At 41.3% G+C, this 14,456-nt stretch overlaps 1 protein-coding gene across 10 annotated transcripts in view; it reads right to left on the bottom strand.

Moving 5' to 3' along the window:
- The window catches only part of WDR59 (WD repeat domain 59), a 79,217-nt gene extending 68,260 nt beyond the window's left edge, over positions 1–10,957 (bottom strand). For 9 of the 10 annotated variants that reach the window (XR_013760562.1, XR_013760563.1, XM_079119653.1 and 6 more), the window contains exon 1: positions 10,813–10,957. Coding sequence is in view for 7 of the 10 variants with exons in the window: in XM_079119653.1 (XP_078975779.1) it covers positions 10,813–10,866 (54 nt within the window). In the remaining 3 variants the exon portion in view is untranslated. The remainder of the gene's footprint in view (positions 1–10,812) is intronic. The other variant, XM_079119655.1, reaches the window with a different exon arrangement.
- Positions 10,958–14,456: the final 3,499 nt, after the last annotated feature.

The following is a 14,456-nucleotide window of genomic DNA, read 5'->3' as shown; positions in this document are numbered from 1 at the left end:
TCCACACTGTATTCATAAATCATAATATTTTATACCCCATTAATATACAGAATTATCAATTGTTAATTTATAATACAATTTAAAAAATTTTAAAGATAATTGTTGTACAGGGTTTTAGTTTTATTTTTAAAGGTAGTTGTTCCTACAAGGTTTTAATTTTATTTTTGTACATGAGTCTATATTTTCATATTATTTACATATACATATTATTTTAGAATTTAAAAATACTTTTTGCAAAGGCATTCTGGGTCTCTTTCTCCACTTCCATTGGCCACTGCCTAGGGCTTGGTCTATAGCAACAAACTCCAAAGTGTCCCTTTCCCATCCTCTCTCCTTTCTAATGCTAAACCTTCTAAACACAGAGTTCTGATAATATCAATTCACTGTCCCCAAAAAACAAACAAACAAAAAACACTGTTGGTTTTTTACTTTGACTAGAATCAAACTAGAATCAAAGTTCCTCACGAGATCCCTTAAGTCCTGCCCCTCCATTCTTTACCTAAAATCAATTCCTCATCTTTTGATGTTCAGTTCAGACTCTTCTCAGGTTTTCATGGGCCATCTCTGCTGTCACCCTGTATGAGTTAGCAGTTTCTTCTGTGCTTCCACAATATCCAGGACTTTTCTTTGCATAGCACTTATGAACTGCAATATTATCTACTTCCTGATGCATCTCCTCCAGTAGGTTGCAATTTCCTTGAGGGTAAATTCACAAGTACAAGGCCTAGCACATGGTACGCAGCAGTGTCTGCTAGTACAAGGCAATAAAGTCTTTAAGTTTATGGTACACAAAAACATGAACACAAATACTCATAGCAACATTATTCCTGATACCCCAAAAGTAGAAACAACTCAAATATCTAAGAACTGATGAACAGACATATAAAATGTGGTATATTCAAACAATGGATCTGACTTACAAAAAGGAAGAAATTTCTGATCAACACGACAACATAGACGAACCTTGAAAACCACTAAGTAAAAGAGGTTCATCACAAAGACTACGTATTACGAGTCCATTTACATGAAACTTCCAGAATAGGAAAACCTACAGAGACAGAAAGTAGATTAGTGGTTGTTGCCTAGGGTTGGGGTGCCAGCAGACTAGAAGGCTAAAGGGTACAGGACTTCACATTGGGGAGATGAATATGTTCTTGGAATGACTATGATGACCATTGCAAACTCAGTGAATAAACTAGAATCCACTGAATTGTACACTTAACACGGGTGAACTGTATGTGAATTATAGCTCAAAACAGCTGTTATTACCAAAAAAACTCACACTTTAACATTTTCATCTTTTAAAAAATAACAGGTACTTACTTTATAATAGTCAAGTGATGCTGAACTTAGAGACAGATTGCATTACAAAATCCATTTTGCACTTACAGCTAAATTTTGGCACAAACACAAATGGCTCTGTCGGAAAGTCAATCTCTCTGGGAAGAATTCATCACACAGCTTTCTGGGAGTATCTTTCTACCCTGATCCAATACAAAGGAACACCTCACTATAGAGAACTTCTGTTATCTCTAGAACAAAATCTAGGGTTTGTTTATTTGAAGGGACTAGGAAATAAATCAACTCCTCCTCTTTTAAACCCAGCTGAATAAAAAAGAGCTGTTCAAATAAAAGAAAAGAAAGGACTTTGCCAGTTCATCCTTCCAATCTATGCAACTGGTTAACATTCAATCAATGCAAATCACAGCTGGGTCAGTTCCCTTACTATCAGTTTGTCAGAGGTCTCAGGAAAGACTAATGTATGCATTATCAGATCTCCTACAGCAAAACCACAAGCTGACACTCACTGATATAAAAAGGGTCAGACCATTTCAAATGACAAGCTTTCTATTTAAATTAGAGAGACAGACACTGCTGCCGAATTGCCTTTGAGCCATCCTTGTTTAATGCTTACTACAAACCGCCTATCCAAGGCTCTGGTTCCCGTGTTCGCCCCAAGAGGGGCGATGCTTGGGAAACCTCCCTTTAAAATTGGGACCATTCTCATCTCCTCACAAACCAAAATGGCACACATTGGGTATCGCTAGGTGAACCCCCTCATCTTTGTGAGGCTCAGGTTCCTCATCCGTTAATAAGAGAGGAGATGAGACATCTTCTAAAGTCTCATCTCAGTAAGTCCCTTTTGTCAGGTCACACCTGTTGCCTCCTTAGGTCTGTTTCCTAAAATAATAACAACATGTATCAATCAAGCATTTAATATGCACTGAGCACTGTGCTAACTGTTCTGCATTGACGTTTCTCTTTAATCCTCATAGCAACTCCATAAGCAGGGTGGAGAAAGTAGGCACAGCAGGCCTGAGGCTGCCATCCTTGCAAAGGCTTGCTTGCAGGGCAGCTGCTGGCTGGAGTCTGAGAGCCTAAACCCTAATGATGGAAGTGATCACACCAATCCCTAACTGATAAGAGTGGCTCACTGTGTCTAAACTCTAGGTCCAAGCAATGAGCTGCACACTGAGCACCCGCTTTCCTTCTGGGAGTCTAGAATCTTGGTATATGCTAAACAGAGGTGCCTATGTGACCAGACCCCCCAAAACACCTTGGGCACTGAGTCCCTAATGAATAACATTTCATGTGTGTTGTCACAACTGGATGCTGGAGGAATCAAGCATGTCCTGTGTGTCTCCATCATGACAGGACTCTAGGAAGTTCATGACTGGTTTTCTCCAGTCCTTACCCCATGTACCTTCACTCTTTGATTTCATTTTGTATCCTTTCTCTATAATAAATCATAACTGAAAAGCCAACTGTGACTCTTCTAGAGGCTCATCATCCTGGAGGTGGCTGGGAAACTCCTGACCCAGGCAGGTACTATTACCCTTGTTTTGTGGATGAAAAAACTGAAGCTTAGGAAGTAAGTGAGCCACAATCCCATGGCAGATGGGTGACACTACTTGGGCCCTAACCCAGCACTCTAGTTCCAAACCCTCCTCTGTGGATGCTATGTTCCTCCCTCCCATCATCAATGAATCGTCACGTTGTTTTCTGGAAAATAAGAAATTCACAGCATTCACATCTTAATAGTCACTTCCACCAAAAATATTCCTACTATGCTCCTCCACCAGGAAACCAGAGATCAAAGTGGGACTGCTCCAGGAAAATATACAGGCTATTTACTATTTATAACTTTGTTCTTAAAGAATTTGCTGGGGTTTTTTATTGCTTTTGTTGTTATTGTGTCATGATTTGTTTTAGGTTTTTCCTTCTTTCCTTTATTTAATTAACTGATAGTCAGGTGTGCTGGTACACACCTATCATTCCAGCAACTTGGGAAGATAAGGCAGGAGGATCACAGCCATTCTTAGGAACTTAGCAAGACCTGCCTCAAAATAAAAAATAAAAAGGACTGGGGATGTAGCTTAATGGTAAACTACCCTTAAAGTTTTTCTGTACGCCAGTACAAAAAAAAATAATAAATTTTAACTGATAAATAAAATCACAAAAATTACATAAATTTATGGAGTGTCATGTGATAATTTAATGACTGATTTCATTTTATTTTTTGTGGTGCTGGCAACTGAACCCAAGGTCTCACACATAATGGGCAAACACATATCTAAGCTACATACCCACCACTTCATTTTTTATTTTGTGACAAAGTCTTCCTAAGTTGCCCAAGCTGGCCTTGAACTTGTCACACTCCTCTCAGCCTCCCAGGAGGCTGTGATTACAGTCATGTGCCACTGCACCTGTCCTAATGACGTTTTTAAATCGTTCTTAAAAAAATTTTTTTTGCTATGGAATATAACATATATATGAGGTATTTTGATACCATGAACAGAATAATATGGGCTAGGAATATAGCTCAGTGGAAAGTGCGTGGTTAGCACACACAAGGTCGTGGATTTGATCCCATGCGCACTCACACATGATGATGTACTCTCCACATGGCAGAACAGACACTTCTGGTTACTTTTAAAGCCTGAATGTTGTTTCCTCAGAATATATCCCTCCTCAGATCCTTTAGAGTTGATGACTGCATTAAATTTTGGTTAATTTTCTTGCTTTTCTTTATAATTTACTATACATGTGTGCAAATAAAATATTTTGTTTTATCGTGACTATTTTTGACCATTATATAAATGGAATCCTATGCTGTAAATTCTTTTGTGATTTGCTTCCCACCCCCACCCTCCCACACACACACATTGATTTTGAAGTTTATCCAGGTGGATAGGTTATAGATCACTTGTTTGCTCTCAGGTAGTTTTCCATTGCATGACTGTGCTGCAGCTGATCTGTCATTACACATTTGGGTTGTTTCCAATTTTTTAAATTATAGATGATAATACTGTAAAGATGGTATTTGCATAGGCATAGAATTACTGGGCTCTCAGATGAGCATATTCTTCAACCTCACCAGAAAATGTCAAGCTGTTTCACAAAGTGGTTAAATTGTATACTTCCAAAAGCAGTGATTAATGAGTTGGTCCATATTCTCATCAGTACCTGATATTATCAGATGTTTATATTGTTCATCCTGCCAGCAATTATTTATTGATAGTCTACTATATGCCAGGCACTGTGGATTCAGCAGGGAACAAAATAAAACTTCTTGCCCATACCAGTCTTGTTGTCCATTGATTTTTCACCTATCTGGTACATATGAAATGGTTTGTAATTTGGGAGGCTAATTTGTATTCTTCTGATGACTGATGAAAATGAATATTTTTTCATGTTTAATTGAAAATGTATGTTTCTTCTATAAAATACCTGTTTATTTCTTGTGTACTTTTAAAGTTGTTACTGCTTTCTTAAAGATTAAAAAGAGTATAAACGTTTTCTTGATTCTAATCCTGTATTGGTTCCATATGTTTTAATATATTCTCCCAAGCTGTGGCTTCCCTTCATTGTCTTTATGCAGTTAAATATATGGATTGTATTTTTTCATCCGCCGTAGAAGAATGTCCCTACCCAATGTTCGTAAAGATATCCTCTAATATTTTTTCTTTTTTTTTCTTTTTCTTTTTTTAGTTGTAGATGGATACAACCTTTATTTATTCATTTATTTTATGTGGTGCTGAGGATCAAACCCAGTGCCTCACATGAGACAAGCACTCTACCACTGAGCTACAGCCCCTGCCCAATACTTTTGCTTAATTTTTCCTGTTACCTCAAAATTGAAAATGAGTCATCTCAGCAGAAAATATGCCCTGATGAATAATGACTTGTTAATCTCTGCATTATTACAACTCTTTGAGGAAGATAAAGACTTTTTTGCTCTAATAAAAAAACAAATCATTGCTGAGCATTACTGAGTACAGTGCCATCTTTTGGGCTGGGAATGTTCTCTGAAAAATCTACAGCTTTAATTTTCAAAAATTATTTTTTAAGACAGTCACAAGGATACATGCCTGTAATCCTGGCAACTCTGGAGACTAAGGCAGGAGGATCACAAACACCAAGCCAGACGGGGCAACTTAATGACACCCTGTCTCAAAGAAAAAGAAAGAAAGAGCTGGAGATGCAGCTCAAAGGTGGAACGCTCCTGGGTTCAATTCCCAGTACTGGAAAAAAAAAATTTTTTTTCACTAAAAGAATGCCTCAGAAAGACTAGACCACAATGCAGAGAAAAGAAAATGGCTGCTGAAAATGGTGAAAACTACCAGGCTTGGTGGTGCACACCTGGTGGCCCACACCTGTAATCACAGTAACTTGGGAGGCTGAGGTGGAAGGATCACAAGTTCAAAGCCACTCACAGCAACTTAGCAAGGCCCTAAGAAACTTAGCGAGACCCTGTTTCAAGATAAAATATAAAAAAGGGGATGTGGCTCAGTAGTTAAGCACCCATGGGTTCAGTACCTGGTATTTAAAAAAAAAAAAAAGGCTGGGGATGTAGCTCAGTGGCAGAGTGCCCCTGGTTCCAACCCCAGTAAAGTGGGGGGGGTGGAGGAGGGGAACCTCAGTAAGTGGGGAAAAAAAAACAGAAGAAAAGCAGCCTGCTGAATAAACTCTTAAATTTGTTTTAGGTTTATTCCATAAAGATCAAATGGTTTCAAACAGCTCTTTTTTTTTTTTTTTTTTTTTTCCCTTGGTGGTAAGGATGGATCCCAGGACCTCACACATGCACACCCCAGTCTGGACAGTTTACCTTTAATAAAGACCTGATCAGGGCTGGGAATGTGGCTCAGTAGTAGTGATTGCCCAGCATGCATGAGGCCCTGGGTTCAATCCCCAGCACTACAAAAACTAAACAAAAAAGACCTGATCAAAGAGGCAGTGAGGGTTTAAAAAAAAAAAAAAAAAAAAGGTAGAAAACTGAGTGGAATCTGAAGGACCAAAAGGAAAAGGTGGTGCACATGGACTGTACTGAGCTGATAACATTGTCTATGGGTACAGGTCAACAGCTCTGAAACCAGTTCCCACATACCCTGGAACTGAAGGATGAAGGGAGGATGGTAGTAGGAGTCAGGTTCCTCACAACAGAGTGGGAAGTTACTGATAAGCAGGAGAGGAGGCCACAATGATCCAGGTGGCAACACATTAGAACTGGAGACAGCAGTACAAACTCACGTTCAGCTTCATATAGACACAGTACACAAAATAAAGAATTTATATTTTACTCTAGATACAATAGGATGCCATTGAAGGGTTGTCATAGAAAGGGATATGAACAAATATCACTTTGCTTTTTATAGCAATTTTTAATAGCACTTGTATTCATAATCATCAAAAACTGGCAACAGGGCTGGGGTTGTAGCTCAGTGATAGAGTGCTTGCCTAGCACAGGTGAGGCACTGGATTCAATCCTCAGCACTGCATAAAAGTAAATAAAGGTACTGTGTCCATCTACAACTAACTAATAATAAAAATAGAATCAGAAAAAAATTGGCAACAACCTAAGTGTCCATAAACAGATGAAAAAATACAAAAATTATGGTCTATCCATACATAATACCACTTGGCAATAAAAAGGGATGGACTGGGTTGGGGTGTGGATCAATGGTAAAGTGCCTGCCTAGCATGCAAAAGATCCTGGGTTTGATCCCCAGCACCATTAAAAAAAAAAAAAAAAAAAAAAGAAAGGATGGACTAACCTGTACGTTCAATGTGAATGAATCTCAAAAACACCGATTAAAGGAAAAAAGCCAGACTCAAAAGATTCCACAGCTACTTTGGACATTACTGACTGAGTTGGCGAGATCTCACAAATCATGAAGCGGAGACATTAAAGCAAGCTGCAGCTATGATTGTACGGTTCCCATCTTCCTCATAACAGTCATATGCTATGGCTTTCTTGAGCAGGCACTGGATGCTGGAGACTGAACCTAGGGCTGTTCACACACGCACCCTGGGCACGTGCTCTAACACTGAGCTAACACCACCTCCCTTACTGCTGCATTTTCACACATGCTATTGAGCTGGAGACCGCACACTCCACCACCTCTCGTCTCCAGTTCTAAAAGCTGTTTAATCTCCAGTCCTCTCAATACTTTTTTTTGGGAGGTGGGAGGCATCAGGTATTGAACTCAGGGGCACTTGACCACCGAGCCATATCCCCAGTCCTACTTTGTATTTTATTTAGAGTCAGATTCTCACTGAGTTGCTTAGTGCCTCACTTTTGCTGAGGTTGGCTTGGAACTCCTGATCCAGAGTCACTGGGATTACAGGCATGCGCCACCATGCCCACCTCTCAATACTCTGAATAGCACTTTTCTTTACCCTGGTCCCAGTTACAAGCAGCTATTTAATGGTAAATCATTAAAATGTAATTAAGGGGTGGGGTTATGGCTCGGTGGTAGAGTGCTTGCCTAGCATGTGTGAGGCATTGGGTTTGATTCTCAGCACTGCATACAAATAAATAAAGGTTTGATCAACAACTAATAAAAATATATTAAAATTGTAATTAAAATAAAAATACAATGTCTTGGTCATACCAGCCCCATTTCCATCATCACTGAAAACTCTACAGGATAGTACTGCTCTAAAGGAGTATCCTGAAGTTTCCTTATAATGCTAACACCCATGGTTCTGGGGACCACTTCAGAGCAACTGCCATGCAGCACAGGTTCTTTACTATTAATCAGTGGAACAGTATCTTAAAGCATTATTTTATAAAATAAAAATTATGCCTGTATAAACTATATAACCAAGAGTGTCGACTTTCAGGTGGATTTTCCTCTGAAAACCTAAAAGCTTTCATGTTTTAAAAATTATTTTCTGGGGCTGGGGATGTAGCTCAGTGGTAGAGCACTTACTTCACACGCTCGAGGCACTGGGTTCAATCCTCATTGGGTTCGTACCACATAAAAACAAACAAAGATTAATTTTTAAAAAATTATTCTAAAGCCGGGTGTGGTGGTGCACACCTGTAATCCCCATGGTTCGGGAGGCTGAGGCAGGAGGATCACAAGTTCAAAGTCAGCCTCAGCAACTGGTGAGGCACTAAACAACTCGAGACCCTGTCTCTCAATAAAATACGAAATAGGGTTGGGGATGTGGATCAATGGTTGAGTGTCCCTGAGTTCAACACTCAGCACCCCCGACAAAAACATTATTTTCTAAGCCAGGCATGGTAGCATACACCTGTAGTCCCAGTTACTCAGAAGGCTGAGGCAGGAGGATCACAAGTCCAAGACCACACTGGGCAATTTAGTGAGACCCTGTCTAAAAAAAGGGGGGTGTTGCTGAGGAAGTAGTTCAGAGGTAGGGCACTCCTGGGTTTGATCCCCAGTACTGCCCACCCCCAAAATTATTATTTTTTAAATGTGGAGCATGTTGAAAAATATATTTTTCTGGTCTTCTTTCTCAGAGAGGCAATATGAAAAATGGTAACTTTTTCTTTCCAAATTGTTGAAATAGTTAATAAAATGGGTTCCTGCCCCTCCCGATTACTACCAAAATCAACCACAACCCTGTGGTAATTCACAGAACAGATGTACCCTTTAAACTAAATTAAAAAATCAGAAAGAAAAACAGAAAAACTCCCATAAGGCAATTAAATTACCTAATTTACTTTGTTCTCTTCCTATGACAACTGCTGTTTAATTATTTGCTCCTACTTTGTGGCATTCTAAATATACATGTCAGCACCCTCTCTGCAGGTCTCTTGAATTACATCTCAATAAAGAAGAAGGGGTGCGACTACCTGGGTATCTGTGAGAATTCAAGGGTTTGCAGATTATTATCTTCCAATTTAGCAGGCTCAGACACTCTACACATGATTCTGTTCTGTCCTAGTCCCCAGTAGAAGCAATTAACAAGAAGGGTAACGGCAATATGGTTCTTTTTCCCTAGGAGTCTGGCACCTCCCTTGGGAGAGCAAGCCTCACAGAGACATCTGGCTGACAATGCGAAGTGCTTCAGGATCCCTTAATCCAAAAAACAAAAATGGTCAAATTCTTCATGAGGGCTACTTATTAGAGGGCAGTGCAGAGAAGACTGGTGGGTGGCTCCTCTAAGCACTAATCTTTATGGCAAAAGACAGGATAGAATTTTAGAAAGAAACCACCCCACCTACTTATTGTAATCCAGATTTCCCTGAATGTAAACCAACATAGTGCCTGCACAGTGTGCAACTGATAGGAGCTCCATAAACCCTTGTTGAACAAATGAGTGAAAAAAATTCTGGCAGGCAGAAGATATCCAATAAATATGTATTGAATAAATGGAGAGAATCGCGGAGACAGGCTCTTAGTGCTAGGGAAGGGGGTCATGATATTACTGAGGTAGTTCAGGTTCTGAGCTACTTATTATGAGGAAAAACAGTATAATAAGCTGAACAGGGGCCCTGTAGTTAGAGTCTGGGTCCAAATTTCAATGGCATCTACTATATTTTGGGAAGCCTTAGCCAAGGGTATCGGCTTTCCTTTTTGGAATAAAGGGATATCACATATTTACTTTTCAGGGCTCTTTTATGAATTACAAAAAGTAAATATAGGTAAATGCACTTAGCACAAGACTTAGCATATAGGAGGCACGTTATAGAAAAATGGTAAAACTCTTCAATGAGTGCTAACGTTTCTTTAATATATATATTTTTTAGTTGTAGTTGGACACAATGCCTTTATTTTATTTATTTTTATGTGGTGCTGAGGATGGAACCCAGTGCCTCGCACGTGCTAGGCGAGCACTCTACCGCTGAGCCACAACCCCAGCCCTGCTAGCGTTCCTTCTTGCCCTGTGCCTGTTACTGTGTCACACTTTTTAAAGGTGCGACCCATAAAATCCTCGCGCCCACCTTGTGCAATAGATACGATGATCCCTTCAACAGGTGAGAAACCTGGGGGTGCAGGGAGTAACTGACCACGTAGGGACTGTGCAAAGAATTGCGAACCTGGGCAGTGCCTACACTCCTGTCCACTACACGTTATTTTCATTACTAGAACATGAGCAACCACTTAATCGCTCGAGCGCTGAAACAAGCACTTTGCAAGCAGTATTTCATCGAACCCACCCCCGAATCTTATGAGGCAGGGTTAAGGCCACGCAGTTGTGGGAAGTTCCGCGACTTGCCGAAGTCAGCGCGCGAAGCCCTGAACCAGGGAAGCGGACACCTGCCAGCAAACCACCCTGCGCGCGGGAAGCCGCCCTCGCTCGCGCGCAGCCTCTGCCCCAGCGTCCCAAGGCAGTCCCCACTCCCCAGACGCCGGCGGGGGACCCATCAGTGCCCATCCCAACGGCCCACAACGGTCATCAGGCCTCCCTCGCTCGCTCGAGTCTGACAGCTCCAGGTCACCCCCAGGCATCCCCAGCCCGGCTCAGGGGGTCTCCGCAGGTGAGGCAGCATGGGTGGGGGAAGGGAACCCAAGAGGGCGCATGCCCAGACGGCTCCATTACCACCCGCCAGCTCACCTGGGAGTCGCGGAACTCCACCACCACATTCTCGCTGCTCCATCGAGCCGCCATCTCCCTCGCCCAGCCGCGGTGGCCGCAAAACAGAGCCCCCCACACCCCTCAAACCCTCGTCCCCCAATTCGGCGAGCCCCACGCTGCCTGCCAATCGGCCTGGCCACGCCCCGTTCCCCTTTTCGGCCTGATGGCAAGTCATTGGCTGACCCAAAGACAGGCTCCGCCCCTTCTCCCGTCTCCTCCAATTGCGGCACCAAGCTGCCAAAAACAGGCACACACCCCCTCTCGCTTCCGTCATCAGCTTGCGTTACCCACGCTCCCTGAGGCTTCAGACGCCTCTGTCGTGAGCTCTGCCGGGAATTGTAGTCCAAGGTCGCGCAGCGCGGGTAACCCAGGGAGCCGAGACTCGGCTTCACCGCTTTCCTCGCTGTGACTCAGGCTTTCTCCCAGAACTAGTCTACGAACCAGTATCCAACATTGGTACAAACCGAAGATATCACTTTTCCTGATGGCTATCGAAAGGTTTTGAAAAGTATGAATGCGCGATTTATTGTTTAATGCACTGTAGCAGGGTCTCTAAGATCTTTTCAGGGGGTCTCTGAAGGCAAAACGATTTTCATAGTCTTACCTCACCAGTGCACAGTGGAGGTATTTGGAGGCTACATGGAACATACTGCAGCAGATTGGATATAGAAGTAGATGTGATAATCTAGCTGCTTACTAGTAAGCCAAATATTAAAAGATTTGCCACAGAAGATGGTGGACTAGAGGGAGGCTGCGTTCCTTGTCGCTGCCTAACTCGGATTTCAAGCAGAGGATATCTGTTTCTTGGTGAGGCAGTTCTTACAGCTTATAGATCCCCTGCTGTTTACCCCATTTGTCTATGCTGTGATCACCTGCAGTCTGCCAACATATCACTATTTTTTGAGGGCAGGTTGCTCACTGTCTGGCGCCTACCATCCGCCATTTGCCTGCCTCTTGCCTGTCCATCACCTCCTTTCACCTACCCATCACCCACCTGCGGAAGTTCACCTCCCAATCAAACCACCGCAGTCAACAGACTGACCACAGACGGACAGTGAAACACCAGCTGCCTGCTCTTGCCTGGAAGTTCACTATCACAGTACCTGCAGGTTTGGTTACACATGGCTGCTGCCATTTTGAGACAACAGCCAGGACTTGTAGGACCCCTGGCCAGACTGACTGAGCCCCGTCTCCAGGATCGCTCAGGCCAACTGATCACTCCCTGTCTAAGTGATGTGGCCCTCACATCAACTGACTGCTCCCCGCCACCAGGACCCCCAGACCGACTGATTGCACCCTGCCTAGGACCTCCAGCCAACCATGCACAAACCCTCAGCTGTAGCTCCCCATTTGCCAACACATTTGGAAGCCAGAGCGGCCAACTTGGATAATCCTGGAAGCTGTATCTCCCATCTTTAGGTGGGGCAAATCCCATCCTGAGACTGCTGGAGACAGGAAGCTCATTGTCAGGTACCTCTCATACATCAGGCTACTGAAAACTGAATACTATATGACACTTATAATGTAGATTTTCTTTTTTCTCCTTATTGAAAAATTTTAAGTTTTTATTTTTTTATTTTTCTCACTCTTTTCCTTTTGTTTACTTGTTCCCTCAGAGGCTCTTTCTCCCTTTTCCCATGCTAACAACCGACTTCTTTTGATTACATCCTCACTCTATGATCAAAAACTTCTATATATTCTTTTCTTATCCCATTTACAGCTACATTCTACACCCCTCCCCATCCTCTTTGTCCTCCACTACAAATAGTAGACCTTATTGCAAATCTATTTGTTATACTGAAGATAATATTTGAACTCATTCTGTTTATTATGACAATATTGTTAACATCCTCATAGGGGCTATTCGGTTTCAGGTTACATACTGTTTGAACTGGGCACTGCTAATATTGATCTCCCCCTTAAATAAAAGGTTTTAGAAACTTATAAGGTCACTATAAGCCTATAGGGGGGAACTGCAATACTCCAGATCTGCACTGCTAGAGGGGAAGATACACAAACAACATGAAAAAAACAAGGGAAGAAAATGATCCAAACAAATCTAGATTCTACAGTAATAGAATCTGGTGACAGTATGATAGAAGAAATGTCAGAAAAGGACTTCAGATTATACATGATTAAAGTGATTTGTGAAGCACAGGATGAGATCAGAGAGCAAATGCAGGCAATGAATGATAATACCAATAAGCTGAAAGAGCACCTGCAGGAAGCAAAAGATCATTTCAACAAAGAGTTAGAGATTCTCAAAAAAAAAAAAAAAAAAAAAAAAAAAAAAAACCAAATGGAAATCCTTGAAATGAAGGAAACAATAAACAAAATAAAAAACTCAATGGAAAGCATCACCAAACGACTAGACCACTTGGAAGACAGAAACTCAGACAATGAAGACAAAATATTTAATCTTGAAAATAGTTGCCCAAACAGAGAAGATGGTAAGAAATCATGAACAGAATCTCCAAGAACTATGGGACATCATGAAAAGTCATGAAAAGACCAAATTTAAGAATTATTGGGATTGAGGAAGGCACAGAGATACAAACCAAAGGAATGAACAACCTATTCGATGAAATAATATCAGAAAATTTCCCAAGCCTGAAGAATGAAATGGAAAATCAAATACAAGAGGCTTACAGAACACCAAATGCACAAAATCACAACAGATCCACACCAAGGCACATTATAATGAAAATGCCTAACATACAAAATAAAGATAAGATCTTGAAGGCTGTGAGAGAAAAGCATCAGATTACATATAGGGGGAAACCAATATGGAGAGCAGGAGATTTCTCAGCCCAGACTCTAAAAGCTAGAAGGGCCTGGAACAACATATCTCAAGCTCTGAAATAACATGGTTTCCAACCAAGAATCATATACCCAACAAAACTAATCTTTGGATTTGAAGATGAAATAACATCCTTCCATGATAAACAAAAGTTAAAAGAATTTACAAATAGAAAGCCTGCGCTATAGAATATTCTCAACAAAATATTCCATGAGGAGGAAATGAAAAACAACAATGCAGGCCAGCAAAGGGAGGAACTACCTTAAAGGAAAATCCATTCAAAGGAGAAACCAAGTCAAGTTGAAAACCAAAACTAAGCCCAAATGACTGGGAATACAAATCATATCTCAATAATATCCCTGAATGTTAATGGCCTAAACTCATCAATCAGAAGACACAGACTGGCAGAATGGATTAAAAAAAAAGACCCAACAATATGCTGCCTTCAAGAGACTCATCTCATAGATAAGGACATCCACAGACTAAAAGTGAAAGGATGGGATAAAACCTACCATGCACACAAACTCAGTAAAAAAGCGGGTGTTTCCATCCTTATTTCCAATAAAGTGGACTTCAAGCCAAAGTTAGTCACAAGGGATAAAGAAGGACATTTCATACTGCTTAAGGGAACCATAAATCAGGAAGACATAACGATAGTAAATATTTATGCCCCAAACAATGGTGCATCCGTGTACATCAGACAAATCCTTCTTAATTCCAGGAATCAAATAGACCACAACACAATAATTCTGGGTGATTTAACACACCACTGTCACCACTGGATAGATCTTCTAAACAAAAACTAAACAAAGAAACCATAGAA

The sequence above is a fragment of the Sciurus vulgaris genome (genome assembly GCF_902686455.1).
Source record: "Sciurus vulgaris genome assembly, chromosome: 17".
NCBI lineage: Eukaryota > Metazoa > Chordata > Mammalia > Rodentia > Sciuridae > Sciurus > Sciurus vulgaris.
This window is presented reverse-complemented; position numbering and strand designations above follow the sequence as displayed.